General features: G+C 34.3%; 1 protein-coding gene across 9 annotated transcripts in view; it reads right to left on the bottom strand.

The window, feature by feature from the left end:
• Positions 1 to 22,699, bottom strand: part of DMD (dystrophin) — a 2,273,580-nt gene that overhangs the window by 1,160,144 nt on the left and 1,090,737 nt on the right. For 8 of the 9 annotated variants that reach the window (XM_046672830.1, XM_046672828.1, XM_046672833.1 and 5 more), the window contains 4 exons: positions 18,307 to 18,477; positions 5,266 to 5,445; positions 4,453 to 4,581; positions 2,690 to 2,860 (listed from right to left, as the gene is read on the bottom strand). In XM_046672830.1, coding sequence (XP_046528786.1) covers positions 2,690 to 2,860; positions 4,453 to 4,581; positions 5,266 to 5,445; positions 18,307 to 18,477 — 651 coding nt within the window. The remainder of the gene's footprint in view (positions 1 to 2,689; positions 2,861 to 4,452; positions 4,582 to 5,265; positions 5,446 to 18,306; positions 18,478 to 22,699) is intronic. The other variant, XM_046672837.1, reaches the window with a different exon arrangement.

The following is a 22,699-nucleotide window of genomic DNA, read 5'->3' as shown; positions in this document are numbered from 1 at the left end:
TCTATTCTAAATAACTCCTTTGCTGGGGGCAGGATAGTTTTCCTTTTAAAAACTACTAATCTAGTTCAACTCTCTTATCTTAAAAACACTGAAAGGGAATTGCAGAAGAGTCTAATGTTCTGCCTAATGCTGACTAAGTCAGGCCTATAATTCAGTCTTCCATGTCTACTGTTTTTCCTATTACACTATGTGATTGCTGGGACAACTTCATCATTAACTGAACATCCTGAACTGAAGATGTACTAGTGTCAAGCATGTTACATACTGCAAGAAGTATTTAAATTTGTGTTTATAAACACATACTTTTTAAGCAAGTATTCTTTACACCCTTGTATATCCCCATGCTCATTAGCACAATGGATACTCAATATAATTAGTTGATGCAATGAATAAATAAGCAAAATGTCAGATATGCCTTATGTCCATGTTTTTGGTTTCATCATGATGATAAAGCATAATTATCTCTTCAAAGCCCCCAAATGGGGTCACCACTGTATCCAGTCATCTATATTACTTTAGAGAAAAAGGAATATCTTGCAAAGTAAAAATGTGATTGTCTTGTTAACTAATATATAAACGAAAATATTGATTTAAAATCTCATGCCTTTCTTCAGTGAGGAAAATAAAGGAAGCACACCAAGTGGCTCACCTGATGCATGATGTCTGGAAGTATACTGACAAATTCATACAGAACACAGAATGAAAATTCACAAACTTCTCTGAGCCACGCTAAGTCTGTCAGCTTCTATGGTGCAGGATGAATTCTACCCATTTTTCAATATCTACGAGTCACAATATTGTGACATAATTTATCTCAAGCTACTGTTGAAATAATCAAGAAAATAATACCTTCTTTTCTCTTAAATATTCTATAGCTTAGTGATTTATTAAAAAGTATTTATGTGGAAGGTAAACAAACACATAGATAAGGAGAACAGATTGGTGGTTATCAGAGTGGGAGGGTGAAAGGGGTAAATGGGCACATACGTATGGCGACAGATGGAAACTAGACTTTTGGTGGTGAACACGATGCAGTTTATACAGAAGCTGAAATATAATGATGTACACCTGAGATTTACATACTGTTATAAACCAATGTGACCTCAGTAAAATTTTAAAAAGTATATATATATATATATAAGAAGTATATGTGATGGGAAGAATACAAAATTTAGTAATGAAGTATTAGCATCCATTTTCTAGATGATTGAAATAACCTTTGGTTGTTTAGATATTACATACTCTAATGATATCTCCAGAAGTAAAAACAATTGTCTCTTTAAACAGCAGAGTAAATTCCTACAAAAAACAACTATGTTCTGAAAATAAAATTTCAGAGCCTGTCAAATATTTTTCTGGTGAGAATGGCTTACTTAAAAATAATATATAAGTGAAAAGAACGAACTAGTTAACTTAAATATTACAAAGAAGCGACAATGAATTCAGCTAAGCTAATAGTTTTTTGCTTTGGGAAGGTGAGTTTTGGAGGGTAACTATGTTTCATGTGCATCAAGTATTTAAAATTCATATCATATTTCCATATATTTTTAAAGCTCTCTTAAATATATACTATAACAATGACACATTGTAATGCCTTTGAAAATGTAGCAATTGTAAATCATGCTATTATTGGATGTCTATATTTATCAAAATATTTTTCAGACGCATTCTCTTATTTTTCCAGGAATCAATACTTACCTGACATATTACATCATATTTACTCACAAATATTTCAGTAACATTTTTCTCATTTAAGATTATTTCTAGCAATTATCTGTATATGTAAATACATTTATTTCTTTTACATACATTTTTGTATTTGAAAGCATATCATATATATTGAAAAATGTGTCAAGCTATATTTTATAAATTTTTGGCAATTTCTTGCATTTTCACACTCCCCCAAAGAGTTGAAGTTCTATAATACTATATTTATATATTTTTGCAAGCTCCCTATTAGGTAAGATTTTGACTTCATTCAATGTTACACAAATATGAAGAGTTATCATGCAAAAGTTCCATATCCCCTGGTTCTTCATTAAATAGAATAAATGCAAATAGACATATAAAATTACAAAAATTGGGCTATATAACCTTTGCAATTATTTGTTTTCATGGCTTAAGCATGTCATTATAGCCTAACGGATTTTGTCACAGTAAATATTGGCAACTAGCAAGAGCAAGTTAAATACACACACATACACATGTGCACAACCAATAAAGAGGTACAAACACCCTAGATCATGCAAGAGATGTACAAGGCCTCATTTTGAATATTTGATCCATATTACACACAAGCAATATTATATTTGGCAAAAGACGTCAGTAGTGCTTTCTTTAGACGGATGTCTTTTGTGCTTTTTTCTTGTTGTTAGTGGCCTGCAGCATGCTTGCTATTTGTTACTTTGCTGCAGGTTACCCCTGAAAGTACATATGTAAACTAGTGCAGAATGCAGTTCTAGAATAGCTGTGGCATGACAAAAAAATAACGGGGCGGGGGGGGGGGGGGCGAGGGAGGGAGATTGAGCTCTCATGAGATTCAGTGATAAAATTTCCTTAAATACATTTTGACCTTCCTTTTCCTTTTGAAAACCTTGATGTGGGGGTTGCTTGCCCCCTTCAGAGTACTGCGCAACCTTCGCAAGAGATCATTTATCACTAGTTTCCACCTTGGAGCAGATCTTCCTACCTTTCCAGTCTTAATTCTGTGAGAAATGGCTGCAAATCGATGGTTGAGCTCTGAGATTTTGGGCTCTACTACTTTCCTGCAGTGGTCACCGCGGTTTGCCATCAAGTTAGCTGCTTGGTCACGTGTGGAGTCCACCTTTGGGCGCATGTCATTCATTTCAGCCTTTAAACGCTATATTCCGTGAGCAAGAGACAGGGCTTGAAGTTAGTAATTAAGTGGAAGTTGAGAGAGAGTGAGAGAATGAGATAGAAAGAGATAGAGAAAAAGAGAGAGCGAGTGAGCACATACAGAGGAATATTGAAGGAGGAAAAAAGTCAACTTCCATAAAATAGGAGTAGAGTGAGAATGTGTGGGATCTCAGGAAAACAGGTCACTGTCTTTGATCTATGTCTGAGGAAGAACAAGGGATGATTTCCTGACTTCTCTATGTTGTTTGCAACAATCATAATCTTTTATACTTAGTCTTATCTTTACTGAATTTCACAGTTGTGGAACAACCTTAATGTGTGCTCAGGAAGGAAGGTAGCTGAAGAACAATTTTCTATTCCTTCCTGGTACTGTTGAGTTCCCTTTTTGTTTAACACACTGAGTGCCATTCTAACAGATATGAATTCTGTGTCACAGACAGAGGGATTTAGGAAGGTTCTGCCTGACTCAAGGGGTCAGAGAGGCTATGAGTGAAATAACTCAGTTCCTATTACTCTAAAGACCATGAAGGAATTTCACCATAAGATGACATTCCTTACCTATACATCAAGGGAGAAAGAAGAGCAAAATAAGGTACAGACAAGAGGGTAAATATGTTTTGGAGATAGCCTAAAATACCTTTACAGTTTTTCATCAAAAATGAATTAAAATCCTTAGAAAATATCAAGTGCATCAAAGAGAAAAAAATGAATTGTAGAGGCAGAAACCACAATTTTTCAGTGTTCTTTAAATAGCAACCCACTAGTCAAATAAAATTATTGAAAATTTCAGCAAAATAAAATAAGGAATCATTAATTTAAATAAATTCATTAAAATTCAACTCTTCCTATTTAATCAAGAAAGATGCAACCAAATAGAAATAATATAGCATCAACAAGATATATTTGCACATTATACCTCTCATATGCTTTTACAAGAACCATTTTTTAAAGTAACAGTTAAGTTGCCTATGAGAAAGAAGACTTAGGACGTCCTAATTGGTTTCAATACAAAAAGAGAGAACACGAAGCCATGTTTACATATTATTAAAATTGAAAAATTCAGTTTTATATAAGCTCAGTATTGTTACTAATTACTAAGATTCAGATATTGCATAGGCAAAATGTCCAGATGATTGGACTTCCGGTGTTTACTGAGATAGGCTGTGGATAATGCTGGGAAACTGATCTTTGTGTTAGATATAAGGACACAGTACTACTATTAAGATGGGCAGGAATTTGCAATATGACACCAAAATAAATCCTGGAGTCCCTTTCTCATCACAGTTCAAGTTGTGTGCAATTAGCTGAGAGATAAGTATGGACAGATATCTAGATTACAGAACTCTTCAAAATCATTAACTCCCATTTGAATTAAGAAAGCAGGGAGGGAAGGAAGGAAGGAAAGAAGGAAGGAAGCAAAGAGGGAGGGAGGGAAAAAGGGAAGGAGGGAGGAAGGAACACAGGAAGAATTTTTTCACTCTTATTAAGAAGTCCTTGGTATCTTTTAGGACAAAGATGATTGACATAACTGTTGTGCAGTTTGAAAATTACTTTTCATAATATTTTATTTGCTACCTTAAGCACGTCTTCTTTTTGCTGGGGTTTCTTTTTCTCAGACTCATCCAAAAGTGTATCAGCCTGAATGATCCAGTTTGTGATGTGATCCACATGCTGGTCAAAGGTTTCCATGTGTTTCTGGTATTCCTTAATTTTACAGAGACATACCATGACATATTATTGGTTAGATCATATTCTTTTCTTTGATAAAGTGTTCATTTTATAATAAATCTATAATTCTTAAATGTTTACATGTATATCAGTTCAAAATATATGAGAAAAATTAACAGAATTATAATATTAGTAGCAAAACTTAGTTTATGATTTTTAATCTTTATGAGATCAAGTAGGCATAAAAAAGAACCTAGGAATCCTATAAACTGAGATTATAACTTTTTCCAAATCATATGCAATATTTAAAATGTACAATATAGGAATAGTATGGGACATATTTTAGAGCTAAAACAAACCAGAAGTCAATAGCAAAAATGCTTAAATTTAATTTCAAAACTTAAATATTTTCAACGGTTTTCTGTGGGTGGTAGAGTTTAGATAATATTCTTAAAAGATTTGTCCTACTTTTTACAATTTTAACAAGACAAAAGTTTAGTACCATTCAAATTACTTTTAGGTGGGATCTCCATATAGAACACATACAACATAGCACAAACATGGAAAATTATATTAAAATACAGCTAGAGATATTGAATTAACAGCCAGCATTTATGTAGAGTTGAGGAATTTGCAAACAGAAATATTATTATTGAATGCTTATGTAATTTCTTCCACACTTTGGAGAGGGGTTGAAAATCTTCCAGCCTCTTTTCTTACCAACAAAAGGTTTAACCACTCTTCTGCTCGAGAAGTGACAGCTATCCAGTTACTATTCAGAAGACTCAGTTTATCTTCCACCAAGGTCTCCTTCTTGCCCAAAACCGTTTTCAAGGCCTCTCCTAATTCTGTGACGCTCTTTAGGTGAACCTTCTGTTTCTCAATCTCCTTCTGAGTAGCCTGTGAAAAGGACAGCATTTGAACTTCAAGTAATATACTGTAGTGTTAAGATTTTGAAATGGCTGTGTGTATGATTACTATGGTAAGATTTTTTTCAAGGGTTTAAACCTTGAACCATGTCTTTATGAATGATGAAAATCACACCAAATACATTATAGTTTCCTTATTGAGTATATATGAACAAATATGTATAAATAAAGATGATTAATTTCATATTTATGATTATATATTAATAGATAAGCATACATATTATCCATCTAAATATATTTATATTTACTTAATATATAAATGTGTTGGCTAAAGGCAGACCTTAGAAAACTCATCCACAAATAAGCAACAACTGCTTTTAGAAAATTCAGCAATCATTACACCTGTATTTCTTTTCTTTTCTTTTTCAGGAAGACTAGCCCTGAGCTTACATCTGCCGCCAATCCTCCTCTTTTTTGCTGAGGAAGACTGGCCCTGAGCTAATATCCATGCCTATCCTCCTCCACTTTATATGTGGGATGCCTCCCACAGCATGGCTTGACAAGTGGTGCCGTGTCCACACCCAGGATCCGAACCAGTGAACCCCGGGCCACTGAAGCAGAACGTGCAAACTTAACCACTGCTCCACCGGGCTGGCCCCTACACTCTTGTATTTCTACAGTAGGAATTTGGAGCTTTTTGGTGCCACAAACCTATTTGGCATCTGGTGAAACTTAAGGATCCATTCTCGTAATAATGTTTTTAAAAGCATAAAATAAAATTCACTGGATTTCAAATGAAATCAATTATATTGAAACACAATATACAAAATACCCTTTTTAAATTTGTGAGATAGTAATACATGCTTTCTTCCTAACATGTGTAACTACAATGATCTAGCATCAGATCATTAACTAGAATAATTTCAAGTAATAATGAGCATAACTGGTGTTTTGAAGTATATGCAATGACTAGAATGTGATATAAAGTTATCTGTCATTACTACTGCTGGCAAAGTCACAGTAACTGCTGATATTACTGGAGTTTGTTGCTCATATTCATAATTGAAAAAATGCTTAATTTCAGTTACAGGTCAATGAAAGTAAAGAGGTAATATTAAAATCCCCTAAGAGAGCAACATGGATTCCTAAGACTTGATTTACAATACATGAAAATAAGCACATTTAATATTAGAAATTATGTAGAGAGTCGATGGAAAAAATGATCCTAGTACAAATGTCTACTGTCAGCTTTACCTGCAGCCCCTTTCTTATGACTTCATGGCTGACCACATGGCCATCTTGTACTTTTCTGCCTCCGCCCCGATCCCTCCCTTGCCCATGTACTGCTGTTGGACATTCACTGGCAGGTAAGCCAGAGCCAAACAGATCTTCTCTCAACAAGTTTAACTGAGAAATATAGAGACCGCGATAGCACACCAGCTGAGAAATCATTTGAAAATGGAGCTGATGTCTTCACTACAGCAAGTCAAAGCCATAGGAAGACACAATCACTGGGTAGCAGCAATAATAAGAAAGTGGAGGGAACCCACCTGCAAAGAGTCAAATGAAACATACGCACAGAGAGTAACAGAGGTGGTCCAAGTAGATGAGAGAAAGATGGTCTCTATGAGGCCAGCCTATATCTCATGTCTTACTCGTAAATGCTCTCAAGATGTCTTTTCTATCTTTATAATATATCTAAATAGTTCTTCTGGCTGTCTTTCCTCCATACCATCAAATCCTGTTCCACTCTATATCACTATATCACCATACACACACACACACACACACACACACACATATATATACATACATTTTGGTTTTGCCTTTGACATCAAATAAGCAGGGAGAATAAAGGAGGTAAAAAGCTTGTACAAAATAATTTCTATATGAGAGACAACCACTGTTTCTTCCATTCTAAAATATTCTTTTGTATTCGCCTTTTTCTTTTTCAATATAAAAATATCGGAAATCAAAGTAATTGATACCAAATGAACTTATCAGCTACCATTCAGAGCGTTGTTTGTAACGTAGGTATCACCTGTTGCACATGAGTGAGCTTGCCAATTCATAGAAGCAATTCCTTCATTTATCAATCATAAATGTTACTGAGCTCCTACTAAATATGCCACTATTATAGCAAGACCATAGGCGATTCTACTTAGTGTCTTTTAGAAAATTATGAGAAATGCCCCCTTTGGGTGTAAACAGCCCCTCTGGAGTTTGACTTGTGAGTGGTCATGGGCTAGATTTCAGCCCTTTCACTCCTTTTGTCTGCACCCTCGTGTCATACACTACCTTTACAACCATACATGGTGGCCATTGTTCTAGGTACTGTGGATAAAATGGTAGAGAAACAAAGTCCCTGTCCTTATAAAATCTACATTTGAGTTTGTCAAAGACATGGAAATATATGCAAATGAGCATTCCCTACTTCCTAGATTCCAGATGAAAGGCTTGTCACTAGAATTGATTTATTCACAAAGGTAACACTTCCCAAAGTTGAATCTTAACTTATATTTGGATCACTATTTATTTCTTAAAATGTCCTCATAAAGATGACACTATGTTTTAGCTTTGATATAAAAAGTCGCTGTGCAGGCAGCACAATGCAAAGCCAGGCAATGCAATTAAAGGCAAAGGAAATTTCCAAATCTTAGCAGAGATCAGACAAATTTTGAATTTAGGAAACATTGTTGAAAATAGCTCATGGATCACAAACAACTATTATGTGTTAAACATCTGCCAAAATTCTCCAGCTAATTTTCAAGAGAAAATGTTTAATGTCCATTGATAGCTCATTCAGTTAATGAGAACAACAAAATAGGGAATGTGGATTAATTTCTGGTGTCATTTTAGATTCCTCAATATTATAAGATAAAACTCAAACATGTTAAAGTTATCACCATGATGAACATGAGCTTGAAAAAAAGCAGTGATCATTGTAGTGGTTTATAACCGCATATAACCAAGCCTGAGTCACGAGAAAATTTATACTCTTACTGTAAAAAGATCCAGAGTTGAACTTTTATATATGATATTCAAGAATAAACTGGTATTTAATCATTTGTATACATGCTATTTTTGGTTAGAAAACATATTGTGCTCATTTAATGGATGTTTACTTTTTTCCCACAAACAAATTTTAATAAAAGGTATGATTTATAAATAATAAAAAATAGGTCTTAGACTTCAAAAAATATGCTGATCTTGCTTTCTGAAGATCGTTCTTAAATTTCAATTAGTCAATGTGCATCAGGTGCCTACTATCCACTCTGTGCTATGCCATTCACCACCAGAGATAAGGAAAGAGGAGTCCTTGCATACCCTGTCTAATCTTACCTACAGTGTAGCTACAGAGAAAAGCTGAAATGCAATCAAATAATTTGACATCATATTAGAACATAATTTTTGGAAAAAGACAAGTCATGGCTGGGATAAGCATGAACGGCTTCAAGGGAGAGGTGATACTTGAGACAGGAGTTGATCACAAAGGACTGGATGGTTTGGATTAACTAAAGACAAAGGAAAAATGGTTAGAAAGTATGAAAGTTGGAGTCAAAAGCCACCAAAAGGGGAATACGGGGTACTTATTAGAAACTGTAAACATACATTTTATGATGTCAAGGAGCCCTTTTCCTTTGCTCTAATAGTTTCCCATAACAGAAGCATGTCTATACTTGCTGATGCATTGAGAACTGAACTATTGAACTGAACTACAGCTACCGCATTGGCCATTCTCTCTATACCATCACTCATTCCTCTCTGAGGGAGGTAGAGTTATTTATGGGGTTGGTGAGATGGGGAGAATGAACTGAAAAGACATTTCCCCTCTTAAAAAGCATCCAATCTTCTGTACACATGCCTTTTTCTGCTGCCTTGTGGGATGAGAGGTGGAGAGGGCTCTGGAAGGTCTAACCTCCTGAATGGGCAAGTTCAAGTTCAATGACTAAATTGTAACTCAGCTCCTTTAGTTTTTTCAATTATGCCATAGTGTGACAGCTTCTAGGGTTGATTTTAAGGCTGAATAAAAAGCAAAATTATGCACAGCCGGTTTTATTTTGACCTATGACATGGTCATATGTCCAGTTTCAGGAGTTTGAACAGCAGCTTAATGTGAACTATATACTTGGCACTCAGGGTTTTAATGACATAGGAAAAAATATCAGATAAAAGTAGATCTCAATTTAAATATAAATTGCCACAAAGTCTAACATATTTTTATTTTCATTACCTTTAATTTGTAACATTTAATAGCTCCACAATAGTCAAAATATTAAACACTAACTTCCATGATTTCAAAGAAATGGATATCCTGTCTACTTCTTACCAGCTGTAGCAAGTTTTAAATGCCACTATAATTTCCTTATAATAAAAAAAACGGGTAGCAGATGTTAATCTCTCCTAATGAAGACACCCATTGTTGACATGAAGAATAGAAAATACATTCTAATTCATTCCTCACATCTATAAGGTAAGTCACTTGAGTCTAATTTTTAATGGGATGTGAGGCTCAGGATTCAGCTATCAGCTCCTCAACTCACTTCACTGATGCAGTAGCAGGGTGAAAAAATCTGTTCTGTTGGTCTCTGCTGATCATACCATCACGTGATGGAAACATTTTCTTTAATTTTATTTAAAGTTAAAATGGTAAAAACCATTGGATTATCTATCTGGTCCTATAGGAACACATCCACAGATACTTTCCAACATGGCAGAGAAACATAACCCACTTGGGCTTGACCTTCTCTCCCACCCATTTCACATTTTCAGAGGTCCAATGCCTTCCACAAGTTTTCCTGGAATTTCCCAGGGATTTATATTCTTAGGATAACTTCTCTATCTGATTTCCTATAATTCCCCACTCCCCTCCACTTATTTAATCTCTTAAGTGTCTCCTATCCCTTAGATTCTATTTTCACTCAGCCCCACGTTTAGTCAAATATGTACCATAACCCCATTTCTGCATACCTTTCTCCCTTTAATAGGATGCTACTAAATTCTTGTTAATTTTAGTTCTTGCTCTCTTGTGCAAGTTCACTTTAATATGGATGAATAATTAACTAATATACCGATAAAAGGTGTTTTAGAAGGTTCTCCTCCCCAAGTGAATTCTACCTTCGATCAGTCTGCATAAATATTATACCATTTCTGGTCATCAGGAATGGGACAGAGTGCTTTCACCTTTACTGACAAAATATATTCACAGGAAGAGAATGAACAAATTACCACAAATTCTAAAAGTGTGCATTTGTTGCTTATGAAGGTTTCTGAAATTGAGATGAAATTCACAATTTATATTTATGTTTAAGATGGTGGTGTTTCTTTTGATCCACAACAGCTGTAATTAAATCAATGGTGCATCATACAATCTAATATGTCTTAAATGTGATAAAATATGATATTAATTGTTTTTTGAGGTCCCTACATTACTCTGTCATGGCTAGAGGTTTAGAACATATTTTATTATTAGGTTAATGTGACAGACTAATATAATGATAAATTCAAAAACATAAAACATTAAACAGTGGATTTTACAGCAATGTGTATTGACTTTTTATTAATAATGTATTGTCTATTAAAGAAGAATTTCATGAAAGCAGAATGTGCAGAACAGAAATTATAGCTATAACTATAATGACAGTGAATAGTGACTTCAATGGCATTTAACAGATGTTCTATTTTCTAAGTAACAGCTGCTTGATGCATTCATTGTACCAAGTTAATGATCTGCTAGTGTTATTTCACTTCACAGATAAATTACTGTGCTCTCTTTAAAAAAAGATATGTAATTTTTCATGGGAATGATAGTGTAACAGACTTTAGAAATAAGTAATAGTTCTCATGCTTTTATAGCTAAGAGGAGTGATGAGTTGAGGCAATTATCCAGATAATCTAGGACCAGAGGCCAGATCTCTTTAAACTGTGAAAGGTGAGTGTTTAAAAAAATAGAGGACATGGTTGGCTGAACTGAATGTAGATCTCATAAGACTGCTTGTATTTCATTATCTAGTGGTTCTCAAAGTTTGCTGAATATTAGAGACACTGGCCACAGTCAGACCAATTAAATTAGAACCTCTGGGAGTAGACCCCAGGCATTGGTAGGCTTATAAAGTTCCCTGGGTAATTTCTGTGTGGAGCCAATGCCGAGAATCCCCGGCAAAATCGAATGGTGCATTCTGTCACGAGATTTTAGTGGGTGATTGTCATTAAATTTTAGGACTGAAGTAACAGCAGAAGGATAATTGAGGAAACTTATAACTGTTCTTTCTAATGTTGAATAACAAAAATTTCTCCCTGAAATAAATGTGAAAAATCACGACTTGTTACATAAGTAGCTATTTAGACATCAATTATTTTGCTTTATTTAACACTCTGAATTAAATTCAACATTTGTGTGTGTGTGTGTGACTCTCTCAGGCAACTCTCAGTATCCAAAGACTACCGTTGATAAAATCTAATGGTCAATTTATGAAAAATGGTAGATATGAACTATCCAAAAAGCTGATGGATTTAAAGTATTATAAGACCAAAATTATTTTTCCAGGGAGTTATATTTGACCATTTTTAATTTTTAGATAACACTGTGGATATTAAAGTGCATTAATGTAGCTGAATTATTTAAATGGCTTTGAATTTTTGATTACTGAAAGTAAATTAGGAATAAATGAAATTTGTTAGTGGTTAAATCAGAAAACCAAATAGATTAAACTTTGTTGAAGCTTATATTTTCCAAACATGAAGATCATCAGAGATACAAACTTCTATTTAATCCCGTTAATATTTACTTTCTTATGGTTACACTTTTGCGCTCGATTCATATGCTAAGCAATTGACGCCAGTAAGAGGATATTCAGAATTGATTTACTTATATCCAACTAATCAGAGTGATTTTAAGACATTAACAAATAACATTTAAAATCTAAAATGACTTCAGTGACAATAGACTGCAGATGATAATAGGTGATAAGTGCACACAGAATTTTCATTTTATTATTTTTATGTGAATTTATATATTCTGCACTTTGAATTTAGTCATTGTGTATTTTAATCTCACTGTGGATAATGAACACTTTTTTGTTACTTTAGTGTTAGAGTATCTTAAAATTACTATTACTAGAAAATAAGATTTATAAACAATAATTACAGTGGGAAAAAGCTGTTGAAATCAGAGCTCGTACTGGATTCTAGTTGCAAATACGCTATGTACCAGGACGTTTATTTTTTCACCTACAAAATGGGAGCATTTGATCAAATGATTGCTCATGCTTCCATTTGTCATAAAACTTACCATTATTTTAAAAGCACATTGGCATTTTTCTTTTCTCTCAAGAAATATTTTGCCATTATATTTTAATTTTTATCTCTTAAATTGCAATTTATTTTATTAAATGGATATTTATTGAGCATCAACTATATGTCAGATACCATGTGACGTGCATGGGAAACACCAGTGAACAGAACAGATATTTTCCCTGTCCTCTTGGCAAGTGAAATTGTTAATGCTCACCTAGCAGTCTCAGAGAGTAGGGGTTATCATGACAGCTCAGGAATCTTGTGCGGCGCTGGTGCTCAAACTCCCCAAGTTCTGGCAGTCTCCCCTAGTTTGCCTTACCATTTCCTTCCCTTGTGTCTGTCTCTACTCCATGGACTTCAGTGTTTCTGATCTCAACCTGGCAAACTGCATTAACAGAGATTTGTAAGGTCCAAAGTGAGAGAATGTCTGATCGCTGATGGGCTGACGGATGTCACAATTATGGTTCCCTTACGGCATCTTGTTGTCCAGACCATGTAGCTAAGAGTGATCTACTCTCTGAAAACCTTAATATTATTTTCTCCCTCTTTATTACTACCCTGATGGAGGCAGATTGTTTGAATTTAAAAATACAGTGAAACGGCTACTGGCTTTAGGAATTTCAAATTAGCATCAATAGTTGAACTTTTCAACTCCCACTATGAAACTTTTATCCCATTTGTTATCATTAATCTACAATGTCTGCTTCCTGTTATTTTAATTAATTTTTTTTCTTTTACCTTTTTAAAACTTTAGAATACCTTGTAAATTTATTCATTTTTCCCTCTAACTGCAATCTGGGAGCATGCTCATACAGTGGGAACTGACAGGACATTTTTCTTGCCTCCAGCTGTGCCTCCAGCTAACCAACCTTGCCACCATCCTAGTTACTTCTAGAAGTCCTCCCATTCTTTCTCTTGTGAGATCACTAAAAATCTGATCTGGGATAAGAGATCACAAGTTTAGAGTCCTCTCCAAGTAGATGGCACCTTTAAACATCTGGAATTACGTCATGCACCATTCAGCATCTTTTGGAAGAGCTATATGTTCTGACATCTATGGTTCTGAATGCGTGAACATAGAATTTTGAGCGGGAGGAAAACAGACAAGCAATTTTATTTTGGAAAGTCCACTTCTACACCACCTGTGGCTTATCAAAAGGATCCTGCAGTGCCAAACTCTTGAGACTCATTCATGAAGAAGACACGGCAAAAGTCTAGGCTCAGATTCTCGGCACTGTTTCTGACTGGAGGCATACTGACAGAAAAATGGCATCATGTACCTCTTTATTCTGTTTATTATAAGAATATTAATGGTGCTATCTCATTCACAGCCCTCCTTAATTTTTCCTTCTATATCTAAATTCTAGGAAAACCTCACATACGACTAGTACATTAAAATTTTGGTTTTTTGAGGAAGATTGGCCCTCAGCTAACTACTGCCAATCCTCCTGGAGGAAGACTGGCCCTGAGCTAACATCCATGCCCATCTTCCTCTACTTTATATGTGGGATACCTACCACAGCATGGCTTGCCAAGCTGTGCCATGTCCACATCCGGGATCCGAACAGGCGAACTCCAGGCCGCCGCAGTGGAACGTGAGCGCTTAACCGCTGCGCCACCGGGCCGGTCCCATTAAAAATATTTTAATGATCATTTTGATAATTGGACACTTTGAATCTCAGAAATATGTTTACTTCCGTTTAAGTTATGCAAGATGAATAAATTCTAGAGATCTGCTATACAACATTGTACCTATAGTTAACAATATGGGATTGTACACTTAAAAATCCATTAAGTGGGTAGATATTATGCAAAGTGTCCTTATCACAATAAAAAGAAATATGCCTCCTTCTTAGTTTTGCCCGATAGGGAGCTTGGTGCCAAATTTTGAGGCTTTATTTTTCTCTGCCTATTTCCACCATGCATCAGATATTGTGAGCATATTTCTATGCAAAGTTTCTATTATTTTCCTATTGTAACTTCCCCTTTCTCTAGTTTTCTAACTTATTTATGATTGATCAGTTGAATCATATATACCTCTTTAAGTCACTCTAAATAATTTTTTCTGGAATTAGATATATAATGAGTAAGTATAATTAAAATATAGTAAAATAAAACACAAAAGTTTGTAGTCATATTAAAGCATGCTTTGGATAAATTAAAGGTCAAATAAACATTTCATTAGCAACTGAATGTTATGTATAAGAATATTTTAATCTAGACATTCATATATTTTCATATATAACTAAATATGCTCTTAGATCAACAGAACTGAGAGAAATTCAGTAGAAATAAATGAAACAGTTTAAAACCAAATTGACTCTATATATTCAAATTTTCTCCAAGTCAAAAATACTTGAAATGATTGGCAAATACATTTAATGTATTGCATTTAAATGAATACTCAATTTATTTTGAAAAAAAATCTCACATTTATCCTTGGAAATGGCAGATGAGACTAACATTTTGAGTTAAGTTCTCCATCTACCAAGAAAGCACGTGAAATGAAAATGTATTAAGGAGTCTTGGGGCATGAGAGTTGGATATTTTTTTTCATGTTAAAAAAATCAGAATCATTATCATAAATGTGACTGCCTTAGATCTGTAGGTCACATGTTTTTATTACATGATTGTGATTTTTGAAAAAGCTTCAGCACCTTCCATATAAGTTTATTTAAAAGAATTGTGTAATTTAGATGCAAATGTGTATACTTTTCATTTGACCATATATTCAAGTATATCAATCATTAGCAGTTTAGTGTTTCCAAAGATCCAGAAAGAGTGATAAATATTATATAAAGAAAAGCAATGCCAGTTTTCTGTACTTTTCTTCCTGTTGGATCTCAAATTAGTATTGTTCCTTGGTTTAATGGAAAGTACTTTTCAGACAGATTCAATAAGCTGACACATCTCTAGATCATGCAAGTCTTCTAATATGACAAGGATAATCTAGAAACTTTTGCCAAGTTTATCATCTTACAATATTTTAATGATTTTATAGTAACACTAATGTAAAAATATCTCCTTAGGTCACTTATTCAATGACCTTATGGGGACTCTGGAATTCAGAGTTCATATGTGGCATACTTTTATAGTTTCACCTCAGTCACTTGTAAATTGTAGTCTGAATTTTTCAAATTCCCTTCCTGTCTAGCTCTACTCCTTTGGGCACCATTATGTTCGCATTCCACATTATATTTACAAAGCTACTCCATTGTTATGGGCTGAATTGTATCTCTTCAACACTCATAGGATGAAGTCCTAACCCTAGTACCTCAGAATGTGATCGTATTTGAACACAGGACATTTAAAGAGGTAATTAAGTTAAAATAAGGCCATTAGGGTGGGCCCTAATCCAATATGACTGGTCTGCTTATAAGAAGAGAAATTTGGGCGCAGGCACGTACAGAGAGAAGATCATGTGAAGAAACAAGAAGACAGCTGTTTACAAGCCAGGGAGAGAGGCCTCAGAAGAAACCAACCCTGCTGAAATCTTGATCTCAGACTTCCAGACTCCACAACTGTGGGAAAATAAATGTCTGTTGTTTAAGCCACTCAGTCTGTGGCACTTTGTTATGGCAGCCCTAGGAAACTAATATACACGTTAAATTGGCTATGAACAATCAAAGATATTGTCTATAGTGTTAATTGAAGGATGACTGAGAATGAAACCTGGATCGTTTTCATGAATCCCCTACATGCACTACAATTTCCCCCATGCATATTTTACTATATTTCATACTTTAATAGATCATAGGTATTTTCTGGGCTTTTTTTGTTTGTTTATGAGTACTTATGCTAGGAACTGCCATCAGGAGGGCACCTGTATTTATAAAGAGAGAGATAGATTATGCAGGCCTTTCTCTGCCTTTCCCTAATGATGTAAAAGGCGGTGTGATACCGCTGTCCCCAAAACTGCTATCTTCCCCCATCATGCATTCTCTCTTTCCTCATTGTAGTACAAGATCTACCCATCATTTTAGCAGCACGCATTGGCCACCCAGTTAGAGACCACGTTTTGCCACCCTCTCTGGAGGCTAGATGTGATCATGTAACTAAGTTCTGGCAAATGGAACATGAGAAGAAATAATGTATGGAGCTTTCCTAATACACCTTTAAGAGAGAGTTGCTTGTCCTCCACTTCCTTTTCTCCTTTCTTGTGGGCTGGGATGGGGGTACAGTAGTGGTGAGTAAGTTTTACTATGAGAATACAAATACCCAGATGACTACAGAACAATGGAATGAAAGGGACCTACATCTTGGGAGAATTTCATGGAGCAAAGCCACCTCCCCTACTCTGAATTACCTACCTCACCTGAGATAGAAATAAACATCTACCTTCTCAAAGCCATAGTATTTTTGGTTTATTTTTTACAGCAGCCCACCCTGCACCTAAGTATATGATTGTCACTGGTTCAAACTAAATGATCCCACAGAAATGTAATATTTGTTTGAATAACAAGGATAAAAAATAAGGCCAATGTAATTTTTAACCTGTACCTTCTGTACACTCACTACTATAACAATCTGACACCATATATGATCCTGAGCTAATAAATGTAATTCAATATATTATCTCTAACACTAAACCTATTCTGAATGAGAAGAAAAAGGAGTTTACTACTATTTGAAAAACTTTTGTGTAACAAAATTTTACACTTCCATGTCCTCTGAATCTACATAAAGAAAATTAGTTTTCAGTTTGGGTCTCATGTATGATTTTAAGTTTTTATGTAATGCAATTAAAATTTCCCAACTTTAGATAATCTAAATAGCCTTGTTGAATTAAAAGTAAAGCACAGATCTCTTAAACATCTAATCAATACAGGCAAGTGTTTGTTAATTAAAAAATAATCAAAGGGGTAGGGTGTGCTATAATTTATTTTTTTCTAAATGGCCAATGGCTTGGCAAAACTTAACATGAAAACACATGATTGATAAACTATTTCCTTTATATCAACACACTTTGAAATAATCTGGTAATGAATCAACAGAAAAAAAATATTAAGCTATGAGTGACTTGACCTTAAATTTTAGGGAGCAAGAATGTCTGATTCGCTGTCAGGGAAACAGTGAGAATTTACTAGCTGCGTATTAAAGGAAACCCTGTGCCCTTTGGCGATGGAAATTATAGTGGCTGCATAGACCTCTTGAGGGTTCTTTTTTTTTAATTGTGACATTGGTAATCTGCTCATCCTGCAGTCCTGTCCATTCCAACGGTCTGTAGTCTTTGCATCCTTGCCCTCTTCACAGTTGTGGGGCCCATCTGGGCAGTCTGTCTTAAGCAAGCTAGGGAACATAGAATCTCGTCTCTGGACTGACTTTCTGACTAATAATGTACGTATTTTTAAGGACTTATTCATAACCTATCTAATTCTAAACAAGCTTTGGGGAGACTGTTGCTAAAGCTTCCCATTGGTTTTATCACAGCCCTGAAATACACCGAGTTAAACTACTGACGAGTTTTTGAAAAAAGGGAAAATGAAGATAATATGTATAACGTGATTATTGTTGCACATTAATAGTTCCTTATAAAATCATATTGCTGTGTGCTTTCACATATGTTAAAAATAACCTTCAGTGACATAGGTTTTACCTTTCCCCAGGCAACTTCGGAATCCAAATTACTAGGCATTCCTTCAACCGCTGATCTCTTTGTCAATTCCATATCTGTAGCCGCCAGCCATTCTGTCAAGGCATTCATTTCCTTTCGCATCTTACGGGACAATTTCAAGCATTTCTCCAACTGTTGCTTTCTTTCTGTTACCTGAAAAGAATAATAATAAAATGTAATTTGGTTTACTTTTTTCAATTCAGGTTTAGATATAGCCACTTAATTGGAACTTTCATATTTTTGTCATTTTTCAATAACCTTTTTCTTACATTTTAAAAATAATATTTTAGAAAAATCATATATTCTGAATATTAACAGTGAATAAACACAATCTAGGGAAGATGAGATTCTTTCTCCAAAAGACAGTGTCTTGTATCAGTTAGAAAGAAAAGTTGTAATTATTTTCTCTAATATAAATAAAAAATAATTTATGGTCAAATTTTTTAAATATATAGAATGATATAAGTCACACTGAAAATAGGACACATTTCTTTTAGGAAACCTCCAGTCATCTGTCAAAAAGATGGGCAAAAGGTTTGCAATCCTCTATATACAAATGAGGGCTGCTCTTGCTGGTAAGGAATCAAAATGGAAGAATACTTTTTCTCTCAAGAGGCAAAAGCATTTATATAGTACGTAGAATAGTCGATTTTATTGTCATGGCATCTTTTTTTGTTTTTAAAGATTGGCACCTGAGCTAACAACTGTTGCCAATCCTTTTTTTTTTCTGCTTTATCTCCCCAAATCCCCCCCAGTACATAGTTGCAGTACATATCTTAGTTGCAGGTCCTTCTAGTTGTGGCATGTGGGACACCACCTCAATGTGGCCTGAGGAGCACTACCATGTCCGCGCCCAGGATTCAAACCGGCAAAACCCTGGGCCGCTGCAGCGGAGCATGCAAATTTAACCACTCAGCCACCGGGCCAGCCCGTCATTGCATCTTTAAAGTGTCTTACTTTTGCACAAAAACAACACAAAGAATAGGCTACTCCCTTCTCAGAAATACTTTTGCCATTCAATGGGGGCAAAAGACATTAATTCCAAAACAAAATTTTCACTCTCATTAATAGAGATAATCATGACTCGATCCTGTGTTTCAGTTCTGTGTTTAAAACTAAGACCCTCAAAATCGAGTTCTTCTGCCTTCTCATACAGAGAATGAACCAATGTGCATTTCTCCACCACCTTTCGAGGTATGCCTACATTTTGTAAGTTTGTAGGTGGTTGGTTGAATAGAAAGCTGAGATTATATATATACTTATATGTATTCTACAACCAAAATAAGAATCTAGCCATAAGCGTGAAAAAATGCTAAAGTGAAGCTATGTTTAAAGAATTCAAAGTGCCACAATCAAAATAAACACCCTGAAACCTTGATATGAATTACAAATACTCAACAAAATGTATTAGTTTCTTTAACAGAGCTTGTGTACATTTAAAAAATGTTTAGTTGCTGAGAATGAAAATTCCATTTTTGGTTTTTTTTTTTTTTTTTTTACAGATTTTTCATTCCATTTTTCCCTTCAGGGAAGTAAAAGCATGTGCCCTTTCAACTGCAAGGATTTCATCTGTGTGTGGGAGAAAAAAAAAATACACTTTATCATGTATTTCTATGCATAGTTATTTTTCCTATGTACTATTAGTAGAAGAAGAATTCTAGATTCAATATTTGAAAGAAATTCTATCTTCCCAGAGCTAATGAATTATTGATTTTTATTTATTCTCTTTTGTTTATATACAGCTAAATAGATTTTAATAAAACAGGAGACACTGCCATCTTAAGGAAAATTGAGTTTTGCACTTTTTCCGTGTCAAGAAGGGATACATTTAAAAGAGTGCCACCTGCAGTAGAATATTTCAGCAATCATTGTTTCATGAACACTTAAAAAAATTTAAGTGAGGCTGACATGAGTATCTGGGCTTTGAGTATGCGTATTTGAGGCTAATAGGAGTATTGCTATTTATGTATATTTCCGTAAAAATCAAAGCATAGAGAAGCCACACAAGGAATTATAAGTATTATTACATCTAGGGTGCTAGATGTAATATCTCTCAATAAAATTAAATAGATTTACATATAAGAAATTCTTCGATTTTTATTCATTGAACAATTAAGCTAAGTTGGCGATATTAAACAAACTAATAAATTTGTGTTCTGTAAGAAAAGTGCAATAAACTGAATTGCATCCCCTCTAAAGTTAATATTTTGAAGCCCAAATCCCCAATGTGGCTGTATCTGGATACAGGGTCTTTAGGAAGTAATTAAGTTGAAATGAGCTCATAAGGGTGGGACCACAATCTGATAGGAATGTGGCCTTATTAGAAGAGGAAGAAAGAGATCTCTCTCTCTCTTTCCCTCACTCTCTCTTTCTCTCTCAGAAGAGGGTCCTCACTAAGCTGACACTTTGATCTTGAACTTCCCAGCCTCTGGAACTGTGAGAAATAAATTTTTGTTGTTTAAGCCATCTAGTCTATGGTATTTTGTACGGCAGCCTGAGCTACCACAAAAAAAGTAACATATATTGAATTGAGGCAAGTATAACCATATAAATTCTGAAGATAATTAAAACAGAAGGGTTTATCTTTTTAATATAAAAGGAATAATACATTAAGATATCCTTTGCTTCCTTTGATTTTATCAAGCAAAACCACTGTTGTTGAAGGCGCTTGGAAGATTTAAGTGCAGATGATTTTCTCTTAGAGAAGGAATACATGACTTACAGCATGTTTATTAGACGATATTTATACATATTCCCTTCATCATTAATGTTTCTAAATCTTTATTTGAAAAAGAAATTTCTGCCCCACATTTTTGCTGTATTCTGTCCTGCTATTAAAGCTAAGTATGATTTCTTAGTAATCTTTCATTTTGCTTTAATGATATTACTAAATGCCAAGTGGTTCAGTAAACATAAACTTTCAAATCTATATTTTCAGGGATAAATTGAGCTTTACATCTTCATGAGAGTCATTCACTCCTTAATAACAATCAACTCAGGGCACTAATATCTTTCTAACATCATTTTTATTGTTTTAAATTTTAAGTAATTTATTCTACATTGTTCTATGTTATAGTTGCTCTCACAAGGGCAAAGATTTTGTGCAAAATCTTCAAGACAAAGAAAAAGTGTAGGCAACAATTTATATTTGAAAAAGTAAACTGAGAAACCAACTTTTCCCAAAATATACTTTTTCCTAATTTAAAGAAAATGTATTTATCGATGCATTATTTTAGTGTAAAGTTACATAAGTCAGATTATAAACTCTTGAATATAGAGAATAGTTTTCCAGAATTCAATAAATTATAGCATTAAGATTAATATTAGAAATTATTCAATTGATGTTAAATACGGAAAAAGGAGAATTTGTGAAAGTTGATAAATACTAGAAAGAGATATCAAGTGCAGAGATAACTTTACTCTCTGTGGTAATCTTTAACACAACGATAAACTTCTCTGGAGGGACATAAGGGGTCTTTTAATCCAAAGGTGTCTTCATGGATTAAACAAGCAGTTGAAATGTATTTTATTTCAAGATTATCATCATGCTTTGCTATTAAATGGGTATCAGTGTTCCTTACTTTTTGAGCAAATGAGAAGGAGAACTTTTTCATAAGATGACAACAAACTTTCTTAAAACATATGAAATATACATTAGAAGGCTGTTAAAATATAAAAATAATAAAGACCATCAACTAATATGAATGGTTATTTCTAGATTTCCATTTGAATCTAAAATTCACTTTCTCTCAGGGATAAGTAGCAATGAGTAGCCTCAAGACATAAGCTTTGACCTACATTCAGGCTGAAACATTAGAACCCCGCCTCTGCATGGCTACTTCTCAAATACGGACAAGCATTTATATTTGTGTCTAAGATGAGGCAACAATTTCTCATTGATGTCGTTATATTCAATAAAGTCAGGAACCTGAGCTGTAAAAATTACTCTTTTCTTCCCATTGGTCTCAGTAAAGCTCTTTCAATCAGAATGAAATTAAGATGCATGCATTTTTATTTTTTCTGCTTTGGCCCTTAGGCCAAAAGTTTCCTCAGTACTTATTTGTCCTACAAAAAGCAGAAGAAAGAGAAAGCCATCCCCAAATAGCTCCTCATTTAAAGTAGTCACTTAAAGTACTTAAGCTTGATAAATAGCCACGAATGTCAATAATAGATAGGTCACTTTATTTGCATAAGTTCCAGGAAACAACCTTACCATTTAATTATTAATAAAGTACACTTATTCTCTCAGATACTGCATAATATATTAAGCTATCACAACTTTTTAAAAAAACAAATAATTATTTTATTACTATGTTAACACTTTAAATCTTAGCTGAGCACCAAAAATTCTTCTAGAAAACTTAAAGTAATGTAA

Source organism: Equus quagga, chromosome 10 (assembly GCF_021613505.1).
Source record: "Equus quagga isolate Etosha38 chromosome 10, UCLA_HA_Equagga_1.0, whole genome shotgun sequence".
NCBI classification, from domain to species: domain Eukaryota; kingdom Metazoa; phylum Chordata; class Mammalia; order Perissodactyla; family Equidae; genus Equus; species Equus quagga.
Note: the sequence above shows the minus strand (reverse complement) of the source record. Positions and strands in the feature narration are given on the sequence as shown.